General features: G+C 48.0%; 1 protein-coding gene across 1 annotated transcript; it reads right to left on the reverse strand.

The window, feature by feature from the left end:
- Positions 1-1,850: 1,850 nt before the first annotated feature.
- On the reverse strand, positions 1,851-22,593 carry PAQR4 (progestin and adipoQ receptor family member 4). Its single transcript, XM_035135692.2, is given in 4 exon segments — positions 1,851-4,180; positions 5,102-5,320; positions 22,285-22,369; positions 22,371-22,593. Coding segments are annotated over 4 exon segments (819 nt in total). The 5' UTR covers positions 22,452-22,593; the 3' UTR covers positions 1,851-3,746.
- Positions 22,594-26,011: the final 3,418 nt, after the last annotated feature.

The following is a 26,011-nucleotide window of genomic DNA, read 5'->3' on the forward strand; positions in this document are numbered from 1 at the left end:
TGCTGTATTTGAATTCATGTAGGCAAAGAGGTTCAACCTTCTTGAATAATATGGTTTACCTCAGAATAGATGGTCCTACCTCCATTCCACAGTCCAGAAGATGAGAACGACCTTCAAGCACCATAGTTAATTCAGTCCTTACTGTTTTGGTTCCTGTGCTATAGCAGAAAATAAAATAAATATAATAGCAGGGAAGGGAGTGTTAAATTTCAACCCAGGCCTAAGTGTCTGGATGTTGAATAATGGCTCAAGGCACTTTCAACCTTATTAAAGAAGTGTGATCTCTGTATGTCAAGTGGCAGGCAAGTGGTCTAGGCAGAATAAAGAAATCAAACCATTTGCTACCATCCAGCAAATGCAGGGAACAATCAAACACTAGTTAGTCATACTAAAGTTCCATTGAAAGTGATTTAAAATATTGAAGGGTACAGTTAGATGATTGACTGTATACAATTTTGTTGCTTTTGATATATTTAATCACTTGATGTCGAACTGTAATTTCATTTTTCTGCACTAGGAGATGAAAGCTCTTCTAAAGTCACGTGAAAAATACACCTGACATATCAGCAGGAGAGCCATATTCCAGGACCTACATGAGCATCTGTGTAGCATCTCTAAGATAACTGGAGGGTGCTTCTGGATTGAAACCTGGATGAGTTATCTCTTCCTACATGGAAAACTCATCCTAGAGGAAGAGGTTGCAACCATCAGGAACCTTTTGCAACACTTTGAAAGAATAAGTACCACTTATGACAGGCCAGGAAAAATATGAGTCTTCCTTAGACAGCTCTCTTTATTAGAAGCCCAGACCTGCCATCTGCCCAATGAGGTTCTGGACCATAAAGCACCTACAGTTCCCTTCTCTCCCTCCCTGCTGCATGGAGTGCATTTTTTAAAAATTTGGTGCCTTGCTCTTATATTTTAAGATGATATGTAGCTTCAGCCCAAAGAAGCTGCGAACATTAACCATGTCCGTCTACCCTGAGATAGCAAGAGACAAGACTAGGCCGCTGGCAGCAAGTGAAACCCCAGCCCATAACAGTTGAGAGCAGAAAAACACAAGACACTTCCCGCCCTACTGTGGAAGGCTTAATTCAGCCATAATGAAGACCGGGTCACACTACTGATACATCTTTCTGCATTTGCAGACGACAACATGTGACACACAACAAACAGAAGGCTCAAACTCACTGCCCCTCCCTGAGCACTCACACACACACATGTGCACACACACGCCCCGTAAGATCTGCCCTACTTGTGATCATTTCAGATCCTCAAATCAGTTGTACCTGACCTCCAGCAGCTGAGTTATCTTCTAAAGTTGACTGAGTTTCAAACCAATATGACACATATTTATCTTTCCCTGACATAACAAAAAAAGCAAAAAAAAATCTGCCTCAGGCACCTGCAAGTTTAAACAGAAGAGGTAGGGGGGCATGCTGATCCCTTTACAATCTGTCTCTTGGTTGTTTTTCTGCTCAAAGTCACAGGGCCTCCCCTCCAAAATGGGGAACGTTCCAGAGTTAACGCTTTCATTTCTCTACCCACTCACATTCACAGAAAGACACATCAACATACCTTGTTTGGCCCTAAATCAGAATGAAATCCAGACGAACTTGCGTCCTCCACTGAAAAACTAGCTATCCATCTGGATCACCAGAATAGGTTTGAACTATTTGCAGACATGCTCCACTATTCAGCCCCTTATACAGTACAGATTTCAGATTAAGGTGGTGCTGCTGCATAGAAAATATAGAAACCCCATCTTCTGTTAATATGTGACTTTTTAAAAAGCGGCACAATTATAACCTAGGTAAATACATTTGATAAATGTATAATTAAAATATTTCTTTATTCATAAGGGCTACCCAACATGGATTGGGATGCTGATTTCCGTGAACTAGTTTGGGTGTGTTCCATTGAGGCCAAACAAAAGACATGGGGACTTAAAAACTTCTGCCATAAAAATTAGAATGAACTCTAGCTGAAGAACCATTCACCTTATCATTTAGAGCCCAAATGTGAAAGTGTGTTTTATGGGCCCAGTACATCAAGAAACAAGTTTAAAAACTGCTGTGGGTTGAGTTATTTTCCCCACTTGCAATGGCTGAGTACCTATATCAGCCTTCCCCAGCCTGTTGCCCTCTATATATCTTGGAGTACAAATCTTATCAGCTGCAGCCAGCACACAGTTGCACTTGCGTTGCAGACTAAAACCTCTGGAGGGTAGCTAGCTGGAAAAGGGTGGCCTAAATTATGGCTCAGGTCCCTGGGCCAAACAGACGGCCACAGCGTTGCTAGAAGGCCACGGGGGTGCAGCCTTTTGTCCCCATGCTTGCAAAATGGACCACTCAGAAATCTAGTTGCTGACCACAGCCCTAAGTTAAAAATGTAGCTATTTCTTCTCATAACTGACCAGGTAGGCCAGCTGGACTAATTCTGCAGCCTGTGAAGGAAGTGAACTGGAATTTGGAAATATGGGTAGGTGGCCTTCTGTCCAACCGTGAATAGGAAGACAGAGGAAGAAGACAGCAGCAACTGACTTTAGGTTAACAGCAGCTGCAGTCATCTCTATCTAGAAATGGAGAAATCCCTTTTCCCATTTTATGCTGAACTAAGCGCTGGAAAGTACCCACTCTGGCTAATAGGTATAGCTGTGAAAGCAGTAGGTGGGGTTCAACAGGAAAACAGACATTGCAAGGTGATTCCCAAATCCCCCCCCCCAGAGAAAGGGGAAGCTGAAGCATGTTGCAAGTCAGCCATAGACCCAGATTTGATGAGAAGAACCAGAAGTGGAAATCTGGACTAGACCTTCCTTCCACCCAATCTAGTATCAAGGCCGCTAATTACCCCTCCGGAGGAGTGAGGGGGGGAGCTGGTTCAGTGCTTCAAGTTATTTCAGAGCAAATGAATGTATACAGAGCATCTTCCATAACAGACTAGCTGTATCCCACCCATTCCTTTCCTCAAGGTCCTTACCAACACTCAGTGCAGCAGACCTCAATACCCAGGCATCTAACCAGCCCTTAAAAAAATAAAATAAAAGTATTGCATGGTGTCTGAAAGATACCTGGATAAAAAGTCTATTTAAATAACTGGTCTCTATAAAGCAGAGAGGCTGTACTCAGAACAAGTGTATTCCATTGAATTCCTATTCGCCCAGTGCATATGTCACCCTCAAAACAGGTGAAAAAGATGTCCAAAACAATGGTGTTCTTCCTTGACCACCACCAAAGCTAAGGAAGTCTAGCTCTGATGCAGAAAAGCCTGCAGCCAGCAAGAATTGATGCAAGTGGCTTCAGGTACGGATAACTTTTGCTAGCGCCATCAATAGCTTCTCACAAGTTACAAGGCTACAGGTCAGCAATTTAGAATTCTTCTTAACCCAAGAATGCTTACAAGGCCACCCACCCTGGATGGCATTTTGGAAGAACAGCTGAACACCACAATCTAGAAGCACCTCAACCAATGGAAATCCATTGCTGTAGACCCCAAGGTTTCCAAATCCTATATATGGTATGTTTATCCACAGATACTCAAAGCAATGGGAAACCATAACCCCAAGAACGAAAAAACAACACCACCCTGTTCTAAGTGAGTTGTATAAAAAAGAAAAGAAAAAGTCCTTCCTTGTCTGTCAGCCCTTGTCAAAGACTTTGATTGACGGGAACTTGTGGCCTACCCCACATCTTAAATCTGTGGGGCTCTTCAATGGGAAGGGTGGGACCCGGACATGATGCAGTCATTCATTCCATGGGGCAGGCGTGGTTGCCAATCCACTGCAGATCAGCCACTACTCCCCAGTGGAGATAAAGGATGCTGACCACCACCAGCACGTGCATTATCTGATGGCTGTTGAACCAGTAGTCAAAGCGGCCCGGCTTCCAGCGCTCAGGCACCCGCGAGATGTTGATGACGCCCCCGAGAAAGGCCAAGCCGTCCATTATGAGGTATGAGCGCAGAGAGGAAGGGTGGCCGGTGCCCAGTCCCACCCATCGCAGGTAGAAGAAGAAGAAGCGGAAGAGGGCTTGCCAGGCAAAAGCCCGCAGGCGGCGGACGCTGGAGCTGGCAGTCACCGCGCAGAAGATGCCGTAGCTCGACAAGCCCGTGTAGGCCAGCAGGGCAGCCGTGCGGGGAATCGGGGTGCAGGCCAGCGTGCAATAGATGATGGGGAGAGCACCTGCAGGGAAGAGAGAAACACAGTCCGCCCATCAGGAAGTTAAGGACAGGGTAGGGTGAGAGGGAAGCTGGTAATTATAATTGTCATTTGGTCATGCTGCTGTCCCCACACTGCACATTATTATTATTATTAATTGAATCTACATACCCGATTCAGTTTGGGTCACACATCCCACACACTAGCTCGATTCTGCCTTCCAGGCACTTGTCTTGTTGCTCTGCACTTTGTTCAGGCCTTCAGGAAGTGCTCTCCCTTCTCTGCCACTCCCCTTTTGCTGTGTCTCTTGTCTTTTTCGTTTGTAAGCTTGGATTCCGCTTCCCCCTCCCCACCCCACCCCAACTTCTTAAACATTATTGATGTGAGCCACTTTGAGAGGCAATAGATTTTCTGGCTATTTGGGGGTAAGTAAGGCTTCCCAAGTTCTATTCCTGGTATCTACAGTTAAAAAGGTCAGGTAGGCTCTGGGATGGGCCTCTACCCGAGACCTGCTGCCAGTCAGCCTGGGCAGGACTGGGCTAAACTGGACCAATCGTCTGATCTGGTATATAAGCTTCCTAAACATCATCCACCAGGAACATTTTGGGCTCTTATCAGGGTCTGCCTCGCTGGCCAATTTTGACAGGCAAGCAGAACAGGTACACAGTTCACACAGGATTTGGCCAACCCTCCCACCCACCAGGTGACAGGTGGGAGGTTATGGTTTGGGAAAAAGAGCCTCATGGGCAAAGAGGGTCGCCATGCCTGCACCATCAAATTTTGTCTCATTCTAGGATTCGCCCTCTATGATGCCTGTCAATACCTATGTGCTGTTGTCCCCATCAACAGTAGGCATTATATGGCTCTCCAGCTTCTCACATCTCTGTGCCAGAGTTTGGTCACTACCCGCATCCTAATAAACCGGGGAGAGCACTCTTAACTCACCCAAGGTGTTGACCATGCATACCCCGCACATATCAAGGGTGAGCAAGGTATGGTAGACAGCGGGGCCTCCCTCGTGGTTCATGAAGAGGTGGTAGAGCACACTGCCAAGCTGTGGGAAGACGCAAGCCAGGTAGTGCGCTATTCCTAACCATGAGACTGAGAGTCGGGTCCACGGAATGGTCAAGGGCAACACAAAGAGACACCCCAGCAGAGGGATACCTGAGAGAGAGAGAAGAAGAGAGCTGGCTTAGTATCCCATCTCCAACCAGGGACAGCCCTGGGACCCCACAACACTTCCCACAGAGTGTACACTCTAAATGTTAGCACCAGGTGTATCTCCTCCAGTTTTCAGGCCCTTGGCGTCTCTCTCCCCCTCCCCACCCACACCCTCTGCTCCTGCCATCCCATTTGTCATGTCAGAACACTGTTGGAAGAAAAATCGTGGAGCATCAAAGCAGCATTGGGGAAGCCACCATTAAAGCATTTTTGGACAGGGGAAGCCTGCTCATCTCAAGCAATGGACACCCTTTGACACGGTTTATCCATGCTACTCTTGCAAAGCATCTTTGATAAGAGCCTCAAGGCCACCTGGTCTAGTCCTCTACCAGGTACAGAAGCATGGATTGAGCTCGCTCACTCTCGCTCTGTGTGTAAACATTAAAGCAACAGCCCTTTCCCACTCCCCCTGAAATTTTGTTTCTGACAGTGAAAAAAGTCTGACTCAAATGGTGTGTGCTTGTAATTTCCCCAGCATCACCTGTTCATTGTGTACTATGGAAACTTTTGCAGCATCGAAAAACATTTTTCAGCATCGAAAAACATTTTAATGAGCTAAAGCTTCCTCAATAATTACAACCGGGGAGGGGGGTGGGGGTGGAGCAGACCAATGCCATGTTCCTCCCAATTCGGCAGGGACTGGATTTCTTTTCTCTCCACCACCAAAATGCAGTAGCCTGGTAGATTCTTGACCTGTGTATCCAACCTGCCCTACCCTCACTCTTCCTTATCCCCGCTGAGCCTCAACTCTCCCCTCTCTCACCCTCCATTTCCTCCAGAGGCTGCAGCTTTACACAAACAGATTAGGTCTCCCTGAACCCAATTACTGTGCTAATTGAGGCTGCCCAAAGCCAGATCTCAATTAGGAACATGATAAACATTCATTAAGAGGCCAGAAATACTCCTTTAGAGAGATGCAGGGGAGAAACCGAAGAGAATCTCTCAGGGAGACTGAGTCAGCCCCCAGCCCCAAGGGGCCTGTCACCTAGCCCACAGCTCGGGAGAGAAGAGTTGCGGCTACTAACTTTTTTTCTTCCCTTCTAGCAGGTCAGTGCCCTTTGTTTCCCCATTACGGCAATCTCACTTGCCAGGAAAAGCTGCACCTCTTCTCAGTTTATGCCTGAAAAAACAGTCGCTTCAGTCGGGAATCGGGATACACACACTGAAGCGGAGGGGGGAGTCTTAGGCTGAATATACACCATACATTTTGAACATATGACTTCCCCCAGAGAATCCTGGGAAGTGTAGTTTACCCCTCACAGACCCACAATTCTCAACACCCTCCTTTCCCAGGATTCTTTGGGTTAGAACCATCCCAAGTGGTCACTCCCCCGCCATGCGAAATTATCTGCTTCTCTAACACATACAAGGGACAGAGAAATGCAACAGATGCCTCTTATTTGCACAATGAAGCTCCAAAATACAAAACACATGCAACCCTACTCTTTTATGCAAATGGCGAACATGCAAGCTTGGGCCATGGCAAGGGAACCTGTGTGTTCCCCTTGCCCAGGTGTTGCTGCTGGACTTCAACTTCCATCATGGGCATAGCCAAGGGGGGGGCGGAGGGGCAGCTGTCCCCCCCCTCCAACAAAAGTCCTGGCTACACCCAAGACTCCCATCACCCCCAGCCAATTTGACCAATGACCAGGGATGATGGGAAGCGGAGTTCCAAAGGTATCAAAGACCATGAGTTCCCAAGCCTTAGAATCCCTTTTGCCAGCCTGCCGCTGGACACAGAATCTGAGTTTTTCAGCACTCACATGAGCAGTGGTGAGGCGGAAGTGGGACATAATGAAGCTGCCTTATCTAGTCTAGTATTGCCTGCTCTCACTGATATCGGGTCTCAAAGTTCTCAAGCACAGCCCTTTTGCAGACTTTACCCTTTCCTTTTAAACAAATAATAAGTATACCGTAATTATTATTTTTTAATCCAGTGGAGATGCAACAGATGGTATCAGGAGCAAGTGCCAGGTGAGCCATAAATCACACGGCATCTGTGAAGTTAATTGTTTATTCAAGAAAACAAGGTTGACATGTTAGGCCAGGCCTAGTGACAAGAGCAACTCACCTTGCCCCTATGAGGCAGTTCCCTAAGTCTCCTACACTCCCAAGTCCTTCTCAAGCAATCTGAGACTCAGTCTGTGCCTGTCTTTGCTCTGCTCTCTTCATACCTCTTCTGGTTCTGTGAGACCAGGGGGAGGGGAGCTTGCCAGAGCAGGAGAGGGAGATCCCCTGGCTTCTTCACCAGCCTGACTCACCTCTGCCTCTTGGCCCCTTCCTGTCCAGCCTCTACTTCTGATTCTGATTCTAGACTGCACTCTGCCACTGCCCCTTCCTACTCACTAAACCCTGTTACTGCTTCAGCTTCTGGCACCTCCTCCTCCCAGCCTGCTCTCTCTTCTCCCTCTGACCACTCATTGTCATCCCACCACCAATCCCCTGGCTCTGAACCTTCTTCCCCTGGGGGTTCCCCAGCTGGGGCCTCCCACCACTCCTCTGCACTCAGACATCTGGGGCCTAGGCTCGGGGGGCAGCGGCGCTCTCCTACTCCTCCTGCCACAACTACCCTGGAGAGTATGTGACTGGGCCCAAGGTCACCCAGCAAATGTCATGGCTGGGGAGGGCAGGGAGCATTTGAAGTCAGGTCTCCCCAGTCCGAGTCAGATTCCCTTGAATGGTATATGAACAGCAGCTGTTTCCCCAAACTATGGCAAGAGGGTGGTCCATGGCAACACAATGAGTAAACCCATTGCTCCCCATGTTGTTGGTAGTGCAGTAGTTAGGGTGATTGACTAGGACCCAGGAGCCCAGGGTTCAAATCCCCCCTCGGCCATGAAGCTCCCTGAGTGACCTTGCATCAGTGCCTCTCAGTTTAACTAACTTGCAGGGTTGTTGTGAAGATAAAAATGGAGGGCAGGGAAGAATTATATGTGCTACCTTGAGAAAGATAAACATTCTAAATAAAATTGGCAAACGGGTTAGGCAGCTGGGGGCAGGGTTATAACCTCAGTAACATAGGAAGCTTCCTTATACAGAGTCAGGCCATTAGTCTGTCTAAGTCAGTATCACCCACCCTGACTGGCAATGCCTCTCTAGGCTCTGGGCATCCTTACCTGGAGATGTGGCGATTGCATTGCTCTACGGCTGTGAGCCAAAGTCAAGATGAGCTAGGATGACTTTCATCTCTTGCACAGCAGGGACTACGAGGATTTAATCTAAGCTTTTGGGCTACAGAGCAGGAAGCAATGGCCGCCACAGGGCATAAGCCGAGCGCACCTGCCCCGCACCACCCCAAAGCCAAAGTTTTGGTAAAAAGCCAGGCTGTTTTCTACACCCACCCCCGATGGCTCCCAGCATCCCCACCTGATGGGACGACAGTCCCAAGGACAGCGAGGAGGGCTGTGTCAGCAAATAACTTGCAAGCCTGCATTTTGCTGATGGCGGGGATTGTGGTACCCACGCGCCAGCTGCACAACCGCAAAATGCCTCCAAAATGCAGCCAGGCCATTTAAAGAAGCCACGCAGCAGCAACTTGGCACCCAGGGGCTGGGAAGGTACATTTTAACTCACAGTGCCACCTGAAGAGGGAGAGGCTGTTCTGCCGCACACATCCCAAGACGCAAGATGGCAGAGGAGAACCACTCTCTCCAAGCCCCAAGGAAGGGAACGGCCTTGGGAACAAAACGGGAAACACAATCCTCTCTTTATTTGCCAATCAGATGTTTTCTACGCAAAAAAGGGGTGGCAAACAGAGGTATGAAAAGGAGTAGGGGAATAATTGTCAAGGTCAGGTGGCTCCACTACCACACGGGGTTGGATACAGAATTCAGCAAGCTAAGAACTCCCAGTTGCTTTTTTTTAAAAAAAATAGTTTCTACCCCTCAAGACTGAAAGTGTAATGCTGTGACTACTAAGAACCTGAAAGGTTTCTTGATTGGCCACAAAGCACAGAAAGAAATATTGGATAAGCCCTCTCTATCACCTATGCCTACCTCATAAGGTTATTGTGATCTTTTATTCTGATTCTGTTTATTTATTGTGCAGATTTGTTATTTTATTTCTATCGTAAAAGTTATTGTTGTTAGCAGTCTTGGACATTTTAATGGAAGGATTAGGGTATAAATCTAATGAACAGCAATGAGAAAAAATGAATACATATTCTGCCCCCGAATTCCTTCCAGCGGGGCGACAGGGAAGGAAATATGATAAGTACATACCGACCTGAGGGTCTACATAGAAATGATAGCAAGATCTCAGAAGCCAGGGTTTGGAGAAGCGGGGCAGGACTTGTGTGCCTCCTCATGATTGGCAGGAGGAAAAGGGTTTGCAAGATTCACACAAATTCACTTAACACCGTTTGCAGAATTCAGCCATCCTTGGCACAACATTTAGTGTTCTGTTCCCCCCCCCCCAGCGCACACATACACAAAATCCTTACAGCTGTCCCCTGCAGTGTTATCAAGGCTCGGCCATTGAACTCTGCCACTGAAGTGGCAGGAGCCTTGCAGTAAGATCTGGCATACTTCCCAGAGGATATCTTGCTTCAGGGCAGATGCTTGTATTGGTTGCCCAAAAGCAGACTTCAGGCCACACTTCAAAAAATAAAAATCGGGACACGGTGGAGGGGAGGGGGGCAGCGTTGTTGTTTTCCCACATGAATAAAGCAAATTACACCTGAAATATTCTTACTCTCTGTCCTTGTCTCCAGGCCCTAGCACCAGCATCAGGGACATCCAAGTTTATTCTCATTTTCCCACCCCTGCACACCCAACTCTGCCTTTCCTGTTCTCAGTTTCTGCAACCGCTGCTACAGACCTGTCACAGAAGCACAATCCCGGCCTTGCTCTCCTCCCCAGGGACATGTTAGGGATCGGATAACAGCCGGAAGCGTCAGGACTGTGTAACATTAAACAGTCATGATTTCACGGTCTGAGCCAAAGACTCGGGGCAGGGGAATATACACCGTGAAGCACTGACGTGTGATTCTGGCTCTACACACACAAACCCATTCTCAGAGCCAGGGATGCTCCCTTCTCACTCTCTCTCCTTTTATTACATTTCACTGTCATTTCCAGAGGCTTAATCAAGGGTAACCTCATTTTTCGGAGAGCTGAACCAATCCGCCCTGTTACAGCTATAATTCATAAAGCCCAATCAATGCAGCTTTCACACACACACACACACACACACCTTTTTTTTATTACAAGAGTCCCAGACCCAGGTACCCTGTTTCTCATATTTTAAGACATACCCATAAAATAAGCCATAGCAGGATTTTTAAGCATTCAAGGAATATAAGCCATACCCCGAAAATAAGACATAGTGATAGGCACAGCAGCAATGCCAGCCGCGGCAGGAGGAGGAGGAAAAAAATAAGACATCCCTTGAAAATAAGCCATAGTGTTTTTTTTTGAGGAAAAAATAAATATAAGACATGTCTTATGAGAAACACGGTAGATGCCAATCCAGACCTTAATGGAGGGGTGGGCAAGAGGAGGAGGAAAGGGGCACAGATCAGGAGGAAGGATTCGTGTGTACTGTATGCAGAAATGCGGGTGCATATGAGTCTCTCACGCTTTTGTGTTAAACCTCAAAGGCCCACCTACTGCCAGAGTTCAGTCCGGGCTCCGCTTGCCACCTCTGAGGTCAGCTGCTCAAGTGTAAGCCACTTATCCCAGGAACTGCTATTTCAGCATCTGGGACAGGATACCTCCTGGCACTTGTATGTGGGGGGGAGGATGCATGACGTCGGACCCCCTGGGCAGGATGGAAGGGGCGGAGAAGAGAACAAACACTGAGCCTATAATTGGATCATCATTAACTACCTGGAAGGAGCTATATAAATACAGTTCCTGAAGACGGATAGAAAGTGGGAGGCTGCAAGGCTGTCTCTGTAGGAAAAGAGGGGCAAATGGTATCAGGAAGTGGCACTATCTCCTCTTAGTGCCAGGGTTGGTCCTTGGCCATAGCAGTGAAGAGTTGAAGGGCGAGGATGTGTGCCCCCCCCCAGGGCCAGAAGGTGCAAACAAGGTGAATTTCCTCCTCATGCACAATTTCCACAAAATGCAGCAAAGTCCACTCATTTACCAGCAGTTGGTTTTTTTTAATGGATTTGAGCCAACAAATCCATAGCAGATTTGCCCATCAATGGTGTTTGAACCCAACCAGCAGGCCCTGCAACAAAATGTTGCAGCGTGGAGTGCTCCTGTTCACTGAGCCAGCCTTGCCCTCTGTGAAGCTCCATTTTATTCCCTCTTCCTTCCCACCCAATTTTTCCATTTGCTCTCCCACAAGACGGTCAGTCAGCATTCAGTGGCCAGTGAGCATGCTCAGTTCTCACTGGGCTATTTGGGGGGGGGATCTTCCCTCACTTTTCTCTCATGAAGGCTTTTTGGGGGGTATTTCTGTAAACCTTGGGGTATCCTTGAACTTGTCAATCCCTCTCTCTTATATGTATGTGGTGCCATTTTGGCTATACAGTGGTACCTCGGGTTAAGAAGTTAATTCGTTCTGGAGGTCCGTTCTTAACCTGAAACTGTTCTTAACCTGAGGTACCACTTTAGCTAATGGGGCCTCCCGCTGCCGCCGTGCAATTTCTTAACCTGAGGTACTATTTCTGGGTTAGCGGAGTCTGTAACCTGAAGCGTTTGTAACCCGAGGTACCACTGTATAAGCACTCACTCCTGAACACAAGAAATAGACGGAATTTGTTTTAAAAAAAATCCTCCATGTTCAGGAGGAGTATACCACCCATTAACAGATACTGGGGCCAAACAACAAAGGATGCCCATCTCCATGACCTACTTTGAGATCTTTCTAGTAACATCTGGGCTGGCCACTGTTGCACAGGTAAGCCAGATAAGGTGAATTTTGGCTTGAGCCAGAAAGGCAGTTGCAAGGTGCTTCTATGGGTGTCTTCACCTTCAGAGATTAGGCTGTACCTGATATACAACACACACACACACACACACACACACACACACACACACACACACACACCCAACCAACCAACCACATTTGCCTGGCACCATCATCTTTCAGACAAGAAACCAGGCTAAATCAGTCCTGTTTTTCATGAGCCTCCAACAGCAATTAATATTCTCCAAGCCACCGTCTACCTCTTTATTCGTTTTAGACTCTAAAATTTAATTTGTCAGGTTGCTTATTCAATTTGTTTTACTGCCGACACTTGATACCATTTAAATTGTAAATTATCTCAAGGATGCAAACAACGGAAAGTGGGGACAAAAACACTTCTCTTAAAAAAAATGAAATCAATCTGCCTTGTGTGGTGCTGGCTGAAGCAGCAGCCTCAGTTCCCCCATCTGTGAAAAGGGAAGGGAAAGCTTCGCTCAACTCACTAAGTGACACAAGCTGAAGAAGAAAACCGGGATCACTTTATAAAAAGGATTAGTAGCCGGAGCAGGATGCTGCAATGGTATTGAATCTCTCACGCTATTTGAATGACATCCTGCGAGCCAAAAGGGGTGTGTGTTAAGTCCAGTCTTACTTTCGGCCAAATGCAGGGGGTAGCATTTAGGGGTGGGCGAAATTCGGCCCAGTGTCCTCATCCTACCTCTTGGCTGCACAATGTCACTGAGGTCAAGAGAATCCGGAACATCTCACATTACCCACACAGCTGCCTCCCTCCCAGAAGAGTATGGGTATTGCCCGCCACATCCTCTCAGCAATACAAAAACCTCCCAGATTCCCAGCCCGCTGCAACACCTCCTTTCCTGCTGGATCCACTACGATATCTCCAGGGCCCTTGCGGTCCCCTCACTCTCTGCACAGCATCAATGCCCACCAGCCAGTAGAGCTAACCTGAAATCCCACTCATCCATTTATCAAACGCCTACCTGTATTTCTGCACCACCATCCGCCCCAGATAAACTGCCGTTCCTATCCAGGTTTCTGTTTCCCATGCACCTGTCAAGAGCCAGCAAGGTGTAGGTAGAGTCATAGAATTGTAGCGCTGGGAGGGACACCCCAAGGGTCATCTAGTCCAACCCCCTGCAATGCAGGAAGCTCAACACATGGTCTCCTCCATCCTATCTGAAAACATACCAGCCCCTGATTAATTTGCAAACCTGCTAGCAGGTAGGTAGTTATCAGGTGTTGAAATAGGACGGGGAAGATCCAGGTTCAAATCCCGACTTATCCAGGAAGCTTATTGTGGGCAAAGAGAAGGCCATGTATGGCATATTGAGTATTGTACACACATACACAAACAATGCGGTTTTGTGTGTGGCAGTATTGACTGGTACAGAGTACAAGGGCCTGTTTTTCTCTGCCAATGGCGGACGGCACTCTCCTCAGAGGCCGGATCTGTCACTTGAGGCGACTACCTCGCCTCATGGATAGGCCAGCCACGCCAAGATTCCTGGATTTTATCCCTCACCACTCTCTTCTTCTCGCCTGTGGACCATTCTAACGTCTTTTGTCCTTCAGAGTAGGAGGGTGTTGAATATATAGATCTATTTTTTTATAAAAAATATTATTTCCAGGGCAGCTGAAAAGCAGGCCCTTCTAATCCCCTGGGAACCGTGACTCCATAGCTGCTCCCTGCCTCCAGGTCTTAAATGTTGGGCCAGGAGAGCAGAGCGGACTCAATCTCTCTGTTGCCTGGATTAGCCAGGATCAACGGCTGCTTAGCCCCCAGAGGGCTGGAAAGGTAATTCCCAGCAGGGCTCCTGGGTTCCGTGAGGGGAGAAAATGAGCAAGAATTAACCAGAGAAAGGTGCTCTCCCCAGGGCCCGTGCAAGATATTGGGCTGCCTGAGGCAAAGGACACAATGGGGCATCCCTTCCACAATAGACAGAAGCCGATATGAGCAGCAGTCACCTCTGGGGATGGGATAGAATGGGATAACAATCTCTACTGCACCTGAGAGTACCAGGCTTTTTTAAAGAGTGAACGAAAGGCCATGTAGAATATGCAGCTCTTTTCCCCGAAAGGAGGAGGCCACATCTGCACTAGAAATTTAAAGCACCAACATGCCACAGTCATGGCTTCCCCCAAGCAATTCTGAGAACTGTAGTTTATTAAGGGTGCCAAGAGTTGTTGGAGACCCCCCCCCGAATCCCCTCACAGTGCTCCCAGTTCCCAGAGTGGTTTGACAGTCCATCCTTCTTCTTGAGGAACTCCGGGAATTGTACCTCTGTGAAAGGAATAGGGGTATCTTAACAGCTCTCAGGCTGTCTCAAGTGGGATGATAGTGCTTTAAATGTCTGGGGCAGATGTGGTGTGAATGGCCAGGGGGCTTGGGAGAATCAGCCACCACTGCCCCATAAGTATCTGCCACCTGAGGCTATAGTCACGCTATGCCTAATGACAGGGTGGGCCTTGAGCCTCTCACAGGCATATGAGGCTGGATTACACCAAGTCAGGCTACTGGTTTATCTAGATCAGGCATCCCCAAACTTCGGCCCTCCAGATGTTCTGGACTACAATTCCCATCATCCCTGACCACTGGCCCTCTTAGCTAGGGATCATGGGAGTTGTAGGCCAAAACATCTGGAGGGCCGCAGTTTGGGGATGCCTGATCTAGATTCTAGAACGACATGGTTTTACTCTTAACAGGCAGTGGCTTTCCAAAAACTTGAGTTCTTTCATAGAACCCTAGAGCTGGAAGAGACCACAAGAGTCATCTAGTCCAAACCTCCGCAATGCGGAAATCATTTGCCCAAAGTGGGACTCGAACCCATGCCTTTGAAATTAAGAGTCTCACGCTCTACTGACTGAGCTATGCTTCAGCTATCCTTTCACTAGGCATTGAACCAGGGACATTTTGAACAGAAGACTCTGCCCTCAAACTGTGGACCCAACAAATCAATAGAAACCGAGCTGAACCTCCATATGCAGGTACAGTATACCCCTCCCAAAAAACCCAGATCAATCATGGCTGCCATCATTTTCATGCACAGTTTTTGAGTCTCCCCAAGGCTATTGATAACACAATGTTGGACGAGTTCAACCTTTGGCCTCTTCTAGTGAAGATGTACTTATGTTCCGACTCCTGCCTGATTTGTTCCCTGTGATTTATTGGAAGCTGGCCATGGGCACCGATGCTGCCAAGCAGTTCCCAGGTGCCGGTACATGCCGCTCCCTGGAGATTCCCCACCCTGACGATGCTGCCAAACTGACAGCATGGTATCCGCGAGGCAATTCCCCTGGGAAGCTGGTATAAGCAAGTTTACACATATACAAAAGTTCCACTTGCCTCAGCGGAACAGAAACAAAACAACTTTTCTGGCCCTGCTGGCTTCTTCTAAGAAAACGCCTACAACCGTTTTGGGCAAAATAGCCCTGGCTCATATGCACACAACGCACGGAAATCCCTTTTAAAACCAGGGCAGCTTCCCCAAACTATTTCCCATAATTCCTTGAGGAGAAGGATGGGAAATAATGGACAAGATGTTCAAAAGACCACCTGCCCACCATTTGGTCCCATTCAGAGAAACAGCCACAGGAGAGGGTTGGATATGTACAAGTATGCTCAGTCTATTTGGGACAGCAACTCAGCTTAAAATAGACCTGGCCTCACACAAAAACAGGCCTTGCACATCCCAGAATCCTTTGCAGCACGCAAAGATTCCATGGCAGGCAAAGAGGGATTGCCTTGAGAGAGAAAGCAACAATTCCTTTAGAGTAGGAATTTGAAACCTCATGCTCTTAGCCAGGACCCACTCCCTTCTAACACCAATACAAGGAAAGAAACCGCAAATTCAGTCTTTCTTTAGGATATTGATCCATTAAACACCCACACCCCATCAGGTGCATCAAATCTCAAGATGACGTGGCTCAGGCTACTTTATTATAACCTTTGAAGCCTGTTAGCTATCTGTCGAAGCTGGCAAACAGCTTTACTGGTCCCCTAGAAGTGCCCTTCAACGCTTCAGCACACCCATAATTGCTCCACATTGCTCTTTGCCCTCATTTGACACCGGCAGTTGGAGAACAATTCCCTTCCTCAAGTCAGGCTCTTGCCACAACATGTGTGTAGGAGCAAAGACTTAAAAAGTCAGATATTTGAGCAGGAAATCACCGGGGGATGGGGGGGGGCTACGTGTGTATTGTACCACAATTCTGCAGGAATGCAGGGGGGAAGGTGCAGAATGCAACATGAGGACTATTCTGAGAATCTCGGCCTTCACAAAAAAAAAAGAAAAGGGGTGGGGAGGAAAGAGGAGCAATCCAGCCCATATGGTTGCAAATAAACACTGGAGAGCATGTGGGCAAAATAGTGCTTACTGTAGCACAATGAGATTTGCCCGCTTTAAAAAAAAAACAGATCTTCACCAGAAGACACAACACACAAACACACAGTAAGGGGTAAGCAGTGAGGTGGTGAAATTTGCTGATAGTACTGTTCAGGGTCATTAAAAGAAAAAGAGATTGTGAAGTGTTCCAAAAGAACCTCTCCAAACTGAGTGAAATAAGTAGTTAAAAAGCAAATGCAACTCAATGTAAACAAGTGTAAAGTGATGCATGTTGAGGCAAAAAAATATTAATTTCACATATTTGCTTATGGGGTCTGAACTTGGGGTGACTGACCAGGAGCGTGACCTTGGGATCACAGTGGATAGCTTGCTGAAGACGTTGATCCAGTGTGCGGCAGCAGTGAAAAAAGCAAATTTCATGTTAAGGATCGTTAGGAAAGGAATTGAAAATAAAACTGCTGATACCATAATGCTGTGATACAGGTCTATGGTGTGACAGCATTTGGAATACAGTGTGTTAGGTCTGGCCACTTTGGCTCAAAAAGGACATTGTAGAGTTGGGAAAGTTTCAGAAAATGGCAAGTGTAATGATCAAAGGGATGGAGCAACATTCCTATGCAGCAAAGGTTGCAGCACTGGGGACTTTTTAGTTTAGAGAAATAGTGAGGAAGAGGTGACGTGACAGAAATTATGCACAGAATGGAGAGAGTGGATGGAGAGAAGTTTTTCTCCTTCTCATATAACACTAGATCTTGTGGACATTCAATGAAGCTGAATGCTGAAAGATTCAGAACAGACAAAAGAAAGTACTTCCTACAGCGCATAGTTAAAACTATGGAAGGCAGTGACGTGCCGATGCCCCAACATGGAGGACTTTAAAAAGAGGATTGGACCATTTCGTGGACAACAAGGCTATCAATAGAACCAGCCACAACGGCTACGTTCTACCTCCACTGTTGGAGGCAGTGAATACTTCTGAAAACCATTTGCAGGGAATTACAAGACAGGAGAGTGCTGTTATCCTCATGTCTCGCTTGCAAGCTTCCCTGGGGCACTTGGTTGGCCACTGTGAGAACAGGATGCTGGACTAGATGGGCCATTGGCAGGCTCTTCTCATGTTCCCAATAATGGACTACAGAGAAAGCACGGCAGCTTTGGGTGTCCTTGAAGTAATGTGAACACTCAGAAAGCTCTGCCCGAGACAAGGAAGAGGAAGCTTCGGCCCTGCAGAGCTCACAGGACTACATCTCTCCATTCCTGACCCCTGGCCACATTGGCTAGGCCAGATAGGAGTTGGAGGCAGAGAGTTGGACTCTCTGCTTCTATGTTAGATATTCAATAAGGGAAGACAAGTGTTCAGGTGAGACACGTCAACAGCCACAGAAGCCAAGCAAACGCCTTTCCTTCGCTGCAGTTCTCAGGGAATCCATTTCAAGAATATCCCGCTTGTTAACTGACCCCACCCTACTCCACCCAGTGAGCTGGGGCAGGCTGAAGCCATTCCCCCAAAGATGCTTTCGTTTGGGCTTGCTGCTGCCCGCTCCCTCCCTCATCCATGGTGAGTAACAGCACACAGCTTGTACAATATGCTGAGCCTCTGCTTGTAACACATGAAAGGGGTCCTGTGGGCAGGAGAGCTCATAAAAGGGCAGTTTGCCCTTACAGGGGAGACTGGATTATTTCATGAGCTCACGAGAACAGTGAGGAGGAGGAAATCCTGCAACCTCAACTCTGCGGCTCGCTCAATTGCCCAACTGGTCCTGCTCTCCGCTCTCATTACCCAGGCAAGTTCATTTCTCTGGCTGTGTGAGCATTTTCCTTCCTTATTCCCCCAACACAGGGCAGTGGGAGAGCAGAGTGATTCGCTTCTTAAGAGGCGCTGGGAAACTGTACCCCAGTTATTCATCACTGGGATGGGGGGAATGGCTGCAGCAGCTCAGTGCCAGGGGTGGGGAGGGAACACTCTCTGCATGTGGTCAAAAGCTACTTGCTCTTATTTATTATTTCATATTCACATCCCGCCTTTCATTCACAAAAGACGATGTACATGGGATTCCCAGGAAGTCACCTATCCACCCAGGCACTATTCATTCAGTGCTCTGAATGCTCAAAGACTATCTGTAGCCAAGGGGGCTGCAATAGATGCCCACAGATCATACCTGGGATGGTGTGTTGTTAGGAGGAGGTCAGGGGTCCAGGCCCAAGGTCTTTTTGTACCAGACCCAATATCTTCTAGCCCTCCCCTTCTTCCTTACTTTCTGTAAACTTAAAGCACTTATTTAAAAAAATGATTACAAGGCACATTTCCTCTAGAGGCTATGGGACCATGATGTTCATCGACTCCAACTACTTGCAGTGCAGGAATTTTTCACCTAACACCCACGACCCTGAGATTAAGTGTCTCATAAATGGCATGCAAATTTCTGTCACAGGGCTGTGCTCCAAGCCCTTTAAGGTTCTAGCAACACACCTGGCCTGGGACATAACATGTTTATTACTTTCCCAAGTTTCACAGGTGGCATAAAAACAGGTTCTGGGTGAGAAAATTTGCAATAAGGAGGCCTAAGGGGTAGGAAAGAATTGCAGAACCACCAACATACTTGCACAATAGGTTTACGCATTACTTTCAGTGAGCACAAGGATATGATCCTGCCTGCATGGTTTTTGTTATAGCTCTACAAGTTAAAGGGTTAGAAGCCTTTTCCAAAATTAATCTTTTTATATAAATAAAGCACACACATGCTGTTCAGGAATGGGGAGCAGAATATTTCAAAGGTTTCAAAGGCTGTTTGTGGTTACAGCTCTGGACTGAACTCTGACAACAATGATCTTCTTCATACTTTTATCACAGCCTCTCCCAACCTGGTGCCCTCTAGATGTTTTGGAGCACAATGTCCACTCCACTTGGGGCCAATATGAGCAAAACATATGCAGGGCAACAGATTAGAGCAGGCATCCCCAAACTTCGGCCCTCCAGATGTTTTGGACTACAATTCCCATCTTCCCCGACCACTGGTCCTGTTAGTGTTAGCTAGGGATCATGGGAGTTGTAGGCCAAAACATCTGGAGGGCCGCAGTTTGGGGATGCCTGGATTAGAGGAAAGCTGATTTATGACATCCCTTCCAATAGGAGAGCTAGGGAAGGGCAGTCACTAGGAAGCCTAGAGATGATGCTGGCTATTGAACCACAGGCCTATTGCATGCAATCTGAGCAACTAGGAAGTGTTCTGAATGCTACCGGTATATATCGGGCATGTCTAACAGGTAGATCACTGGATGTCTGCGGCAGATCACTGGTAGACCATTGCCCCCCCCCAAGAAGCTGAACAACTGTGGCTCCCCTAAAAAAAGCTCAACGTTTTACCTCCTCCCTGAAAAAAACTCAACTTTGACCTGAACCCCAAAAGGGGGGGGTAGATCACTGCCACTTTTTAAACTCTGAGTAGATCAGTCTCTTGGGAGTTGGCCACCCCTGCTATATATTCATGCTTACTGTTTCTCTTTCATCTGGATAAAGCAGGCTGGCTCAATGTAAGAACTTAAGAAGAGTCCTGCTAGATCAGGCCAATGGCTCATCTATCCTGCTCTCACAGTCTCCAACCAGATGCCTATAGGAAACTAGAAGGAGAAACTGAGCACAACAGTACTCTCCCCCCCCCCTTGTCATTCTCAGCAAGCCCTCATGGCTTGTAGCCTAGGATAGCCTGACCCTCCATGAATTAGTCTAATCCTATTTTGATGCCATCCAGGTTGGAGGCCATCGCTACAACTTGTCACCACCACCCCAAGCCAAACACAGCCCACCAGCCAGATGGTGTGGTCTGCCAGGTGTTGAGTAACATCCTCATTTTTTGTATTCCCAGGTGGGCGGCAAAGGCGTAACAAACCAGTGGGTTCCAAGGCCTTACGAGCAAGCTACTTTTTCAGATACAGTACAGAATTTATCTTTCCTGATCTGTTGTTGCTGCTGTTGTACCTCTTTTTGTGTTACATTCCTATTTTCTACAGAGTTCCTAGGCAACCTCCCATCCAGGCACTGACTAGACTCAGGTCCGCCTAGGTTCAGCAGGTTTGCAGCAGTAGCAGACTTCAAACCATCCCCTAAGTACTAAAGGTGCAACCAATTGATCGTGTTGCTATGTTAAGTGGAGGAATGGGCTCGTGAAACAATGAGGTGAGAGTCGCTTTTGTGGATGTGGTTTGCACAACTGTACTCTTGCAATAAGAAGCTTCCAGAAGAGAAGTCTTGACAGGCCGCATTGCCTCCCCTTACTCTCCCCATACAGAAAGGTTTCTGGCTGTGTGAATATGAGCCTATAATTTCTGCCCAAACCCCGCAGAATGGAGCTTTTCAGCTCAACCTCCTCTAGCATAGCTACAGGTGCTTGTGTCCAGAACAATCCTCATTGAAACCAATGACAAAAGCACATTGTGTGTTTTGCCCAAACTCAGCTTTGCAATGAATGGGAAGCGGGAGGAGAATTCTAAAACATTCCATCCCCCATTGCCATAAATCAGACAACAACAAAATAAAGCTGAACAAGTGAAGGGGTGACAGGGAGTCATAGCTGGGACCTTGATGCTCCAGCCTAACATGCCTCATAACAACAAGGTGCTTGAAATTCCTCTTTGATTTTCACAAACCTTTGGGTCCATCTAACCCAGACTCCTCCTGCTCCACCACCTGAGAGGATTCTTTCAATCTGGAGGCATCCAAGACTGAACTTGGCTTTCGGCATGCAAAACATGCCCTCAGCGGCTAAGCCTCTCTTTCACAGGAAGTCAGCTGCTCTCCCACAAACCCACACAGGGTAATACAAAGTTAAGGCTGCCATAGAAACCCTACCAGGAAACAGGGCACACAGCTAATAAATGAAACTCCCATGGCCAATGTTAGCTCAGCAACTTTGCTCCGACTCCGGCAAACAGTCACCTAAGCCCAGAAAAATAAACTTTTAATTATTCACCATTTGAAGGGGTGGCTCGTTGGAAACGGAAAAGGAAAGCAGAATGAATGAGCACTGGCATCCGAGGGGGCACGAAAGCCAGGGTTGGGGGAGGAGGGGGAGAAAAAATATGCAGGGCGTGGGGACAGGCATCTAAGTTGCCCACGGAGAGCTAGCTAGGTTGCAGCGGGGCTGTCGCGTGCGTGACACTGAGGTTGTCCATGAACCCTCCCGCGGCCAGGATGCTGCCAGTCTGTCTGGGGATCAGTGCGCAATGGAACTGGAGGACAGAGATTGGCGGCTTGGGGAGAGGGATGAGAAGGGGCGCGCGGCTCTCAAAGCCCGTCGGGTGGGGTGGGGGAGAGCCAGGCCCTGTGAAAAGGGTCCACGCCGACGCTCTGGGACCCGGGCAAGAAAAACGGAAGCAGCAGCAGAGGGATGCCGAAATGCACCAGGAACAGACCAGAGCAAGGTACAAGAGCTGTGGTCAGCCGGGCGGAGGTAGGGGTGTCACCATGTCTCCGGATGCCCGCTGTACGCCTAGGGCTGGAGGGCTGGCGGCCGGTGCAGTCGCGGGGAGGGCCCTGCAGGAGAGCAAGCACGGAGATCGGAGGGCATCGGAGCCCGGCGGGAGAAAGGGCGGCCGACGGCGACGGCGACGGGGTTGGGGTGGTGGAGAGGCCAGTGTTAGACACGGGCTGCGGGGAGCAAGGAAGGAAAGGCTGCGGGGACTCACCATGGGTGTAGATGTTGCCCAATTCGTTGTGCAGGTAGAAGAGGCTGCGGAGGCAGCCGGATCCGGTGCTGATCGGTCGGTAGCCCCGTCAGCACGAAGCGGTTGAATTGCAGGTGAGGGGGGGAGCTGGCCCAGTCCAGGAGCCGGGGCCCCCCCAGGAAGGCCATGGCCGGGCTCCCCCCCCGGGGTCAGCTGCTGGCCGGGCTCTGCATCCTTTTCCCTCCTCCTCCTCCTCCTCCTTCCTCCTGCTGCTGCTGCCGCCGCTGCAACGAGCAGCTCCTCCCTTGGGCTTCCCCCTCGCTTCGCTCCCCTCCTCGGGCTGAGCTCACAATCCGGCCCCGCCCACCGCCCTCATTAACATAATACATGCGGGTACCACTGCTCCCCTCCTCCTCCTCCCCTGCCGCCTTTTCTCACGCGGGCCGATCCCCTGTACAGTATCTGCAAGGCTGCCGCGCAAGCCCCGCCCACGATCCCGCCGCTCATTTGCATAATCTCTGCACCGCAGTCGCTCTGACTCGCACATGGCTGCCCGGAACAGGGTTCTGCACTCTGCATAAAAATGACAATATATGCAAGCCACGCCCTTCCTCTCCGGGGCCTACCAACCGCCCGAGCTTGACTAAGAACTGTCGTTCCATTATTAGCATAACGGACGCCCCGCCCTCCCCTGCGGTGGGTGATAATAGGGCGTTCCGAGTCCTTGAAATTCGATTATTTGCATAACCCACTGAACCACGCCCCCAGCAGCTTGTCAGCGATGTCCGTGATTGGACGCGCGGAAGATTGGCCCAATTGTAAACCCCAGAGCAGACAAAAGACGCCCCCGAAAGGCAGGAGGGTGTATAGGTTTGACGCGGTTATGAAATTAATTCCTAAATCCTAGAAAGTCACGCCCCTGGCTAAACTGCGTGGTGGCCCGTCACATAATAGGACACCTCTTGATTTTTTTTTTAAGTAATCCCCAAAGCGCTATTGCAATAACGTTGTTTGTGCAAGGAGATCTCATATTATTATTAGTATTTGCATGTGTTTCATAATGCAGTGATTTCCTACGCATTTATAGCGCCTTGTGAGTTTCAGCTTTCAGACACATAACGTGATCATCCTTGTATGGAAGGCCAGCCTTATCCCCATATTGCAGAAGCGGGACAGGCTGAGAGAGCGGTTTGCCTATAACCGCGAGGTGGGTGTCTCGCAGGAGGAGTGAGGTTTGATTGAGAGACTGCAGGTTCCTAGTTCAGTCTGCGGGTTGGCAGCCACTAAGCTACACAGCAGTTTTATTAATAGAAATATAACTCACGCGGGTGATCCTCCTCTTTATTAAAGCAATAAGTAACTGGGAGGAAGGCTGACGGAGGGGTGGGAACGCTGTAACAATATTTGCACAATGTAGGATACAGCTTTCCTTTTACCTCTTGATTACCGTAGTAATAATTTGGGTTCGTTATTGTCATGTTCATCTCAGACTACTTGCACATTCCAGATTACTGCATTAAACTCGTCCTGCCCAGGCAGAACATAAGGAAAGCTAGTGGAACAGACACGAATTACAATAATTAATTACTCTCTCAGCATTGCCTCATTAATCCAACTGCTTTGGGTGTCTCCCTTTCCTCAGGTGCTCCTGGCAGGTGGAGGGTAACAAAGTTTTCCCCTCCAAAATGGAAGACAATTAACATTATACATGTACAATATGAAAAAAATATGAGGCGAGGGGAGTTACAGCACAACCCTATGCATGCTTAATCAATGGTTCAGTGGGACTTCTTTTATTTATTTTTACATTTTTATCCCACCTTTCCTCCAAGGATCTCAAGCACGCACTTTCCTCCATTTTATCTTCACAACAACCCTGTGAGGTAGGTTTGGCTGAGAGACAGTTCCTTCCAAGGCAGTGTGTATAAGATTGCAGCTGCAATTCCTTTTGTTTTGTTTTGAAATGCAAAACTCAACATAACATTTGAATGTGTATTTAATTAAATATGTAAACTCACAACCTTGGCCCACATCTAAATTTGACTTCCCTCAAATTTGCATGCAAATTAAACATGAATCTTCTGCTTGCTGCATTTCCATTTGTTTCCATTTGGAATTATTATTTAATATGAATGGGAATAATTCATATTAAATGAGTTTGGGTGCTCACTGTGATTGGATGTTCATTACTGTATATTTACGGCTGTTTAAATTTTTGTGGTCAGGTATGGCATGCTGTAAATCCAAAACAACCGCTGGATTACAGTCAAGATTTTGAACTCATACCTGATTTGGGCCTGTTCATTAAAACTTCAGAACAAACATGAGGGAAAACACATTTTTAAATGTAGGTTAGGTTGTGGACATTGCTAAAATAAGGTACTGTTCCTCTGGTGTCTCAATCTAGAAATTACACCTGTGTTCTTGGAAACCCTTACTTGTGAAAGCACAAAATCTGTGTGGCCGGTGACAGCTAGTTAGGCCCAGCACCGGCACCCAGTACCTTTGGGCAGTTGCTGGTGTTGCGCTCATGCCTCATGTAGGGTGGCTGGGCCTTCAAGCTGTCATTAAAAAATATCCCAAAATGCAAAGTATTTTGGGAGTTACTGTGGGAAATTCACACATGCTCAGAGCACCCTCTTTGTATTGTTTCACATATGGGCCCAAGAGCTGAAAAGAAACTATAAAAGTTATTGCCCCATAATTTAGTTTAGCGCTGGCAAAAGAAATATGTGAGGGGATTTGGAGGGGGCAGGTTGGAGGGGGAGGGTTCACTTCGGGGCGGTGGGAGTGGAAACTTTTGGGCTCCACAGACTTGATCCTTACCAGGATTGGCTTTGCAAGTAAAACCATCTAACTAGCAATCGCCTAACATCACAATGAGGCAGCGGTCAGTAAGGCGCTGCTGCTAAAATGGAGAAAACAAACATCATTTTAGCAGGGGCTTCAGTAAAGGGGTTTGCATTGAATTCTGTCAAGATGAGCAGGATTTAATGCCCCCTCCCATCAACAGCTGGTGAGCTGGAGGGTCAAATTCTGCCACAATGGCTGCAGGCACAGGCAGAACAGAATTGAACCCTGCCCATCAGCTGGTATCACCCACCTATTGGAGTGGTGTCAGGTGGTTGATAGGCATGTGTGGTTTGGGGGGGGTGGCTTGATGGGCCAGGTTGGCCGACGGGTCGGAGGTGCCCCATCCTTGCTTCAAGGCATGGAAAATTTAAATGGTAGCTCCCCTACTGATCCAAACTTCCCCAGGGCTGATCAAAACTTTGGGAGATAATTAACATTGTGTCCAGGGCAGGTCAGTGGTAAGCTTTGTCAGGGCCCAAGATCTTCAGCAGCTGCTCAAGGATAATAGAATCATATATACCGGTAGTCGTACCTTGGATCCCGAACGCCTTGGTACTCGGACATTTTGGCTCCCGGACGCCGCAAACCCAGAAGTGGGGGTTCCAGTTTGCGAACTTTCTTTGGAACCTGAATGTCTGACAGGGCTTCCGCGGCTTCCTGCAGCCAATCGGAAGCCGTGCTTTGGTTTCCAAACGTTTTGGAAGTCAAACGGACTTTCAGAACAGATTCCGTTCGACTTCCAAGGTATGACTGTAACTGTAGAGATGGAAGGAACCATGAGGGTCATCTAATCCAATCCCCTGCAGTGTAGTAATCTTCTGCCCACCATGGGGGATTGAACCCACAACCCTGAGATTAAGAGTCTCGTGCTCTGACTGAGCTATCCCAGTTTTTG

The sequence above is a fragment of the Zootoca vivipara genome, chromosome 13, assembly GCF_963506605.1.
Source record: "Zootoca vivipara chromosome 13, rZooViv1.1, whole genome shotgun sequence".
Lineage (NCBI taxonomy): Eukaryota > Metazoa > Chordata > Lepidosauria > Squamata > Lacertidae > Zootoca > Zootoca vivipara.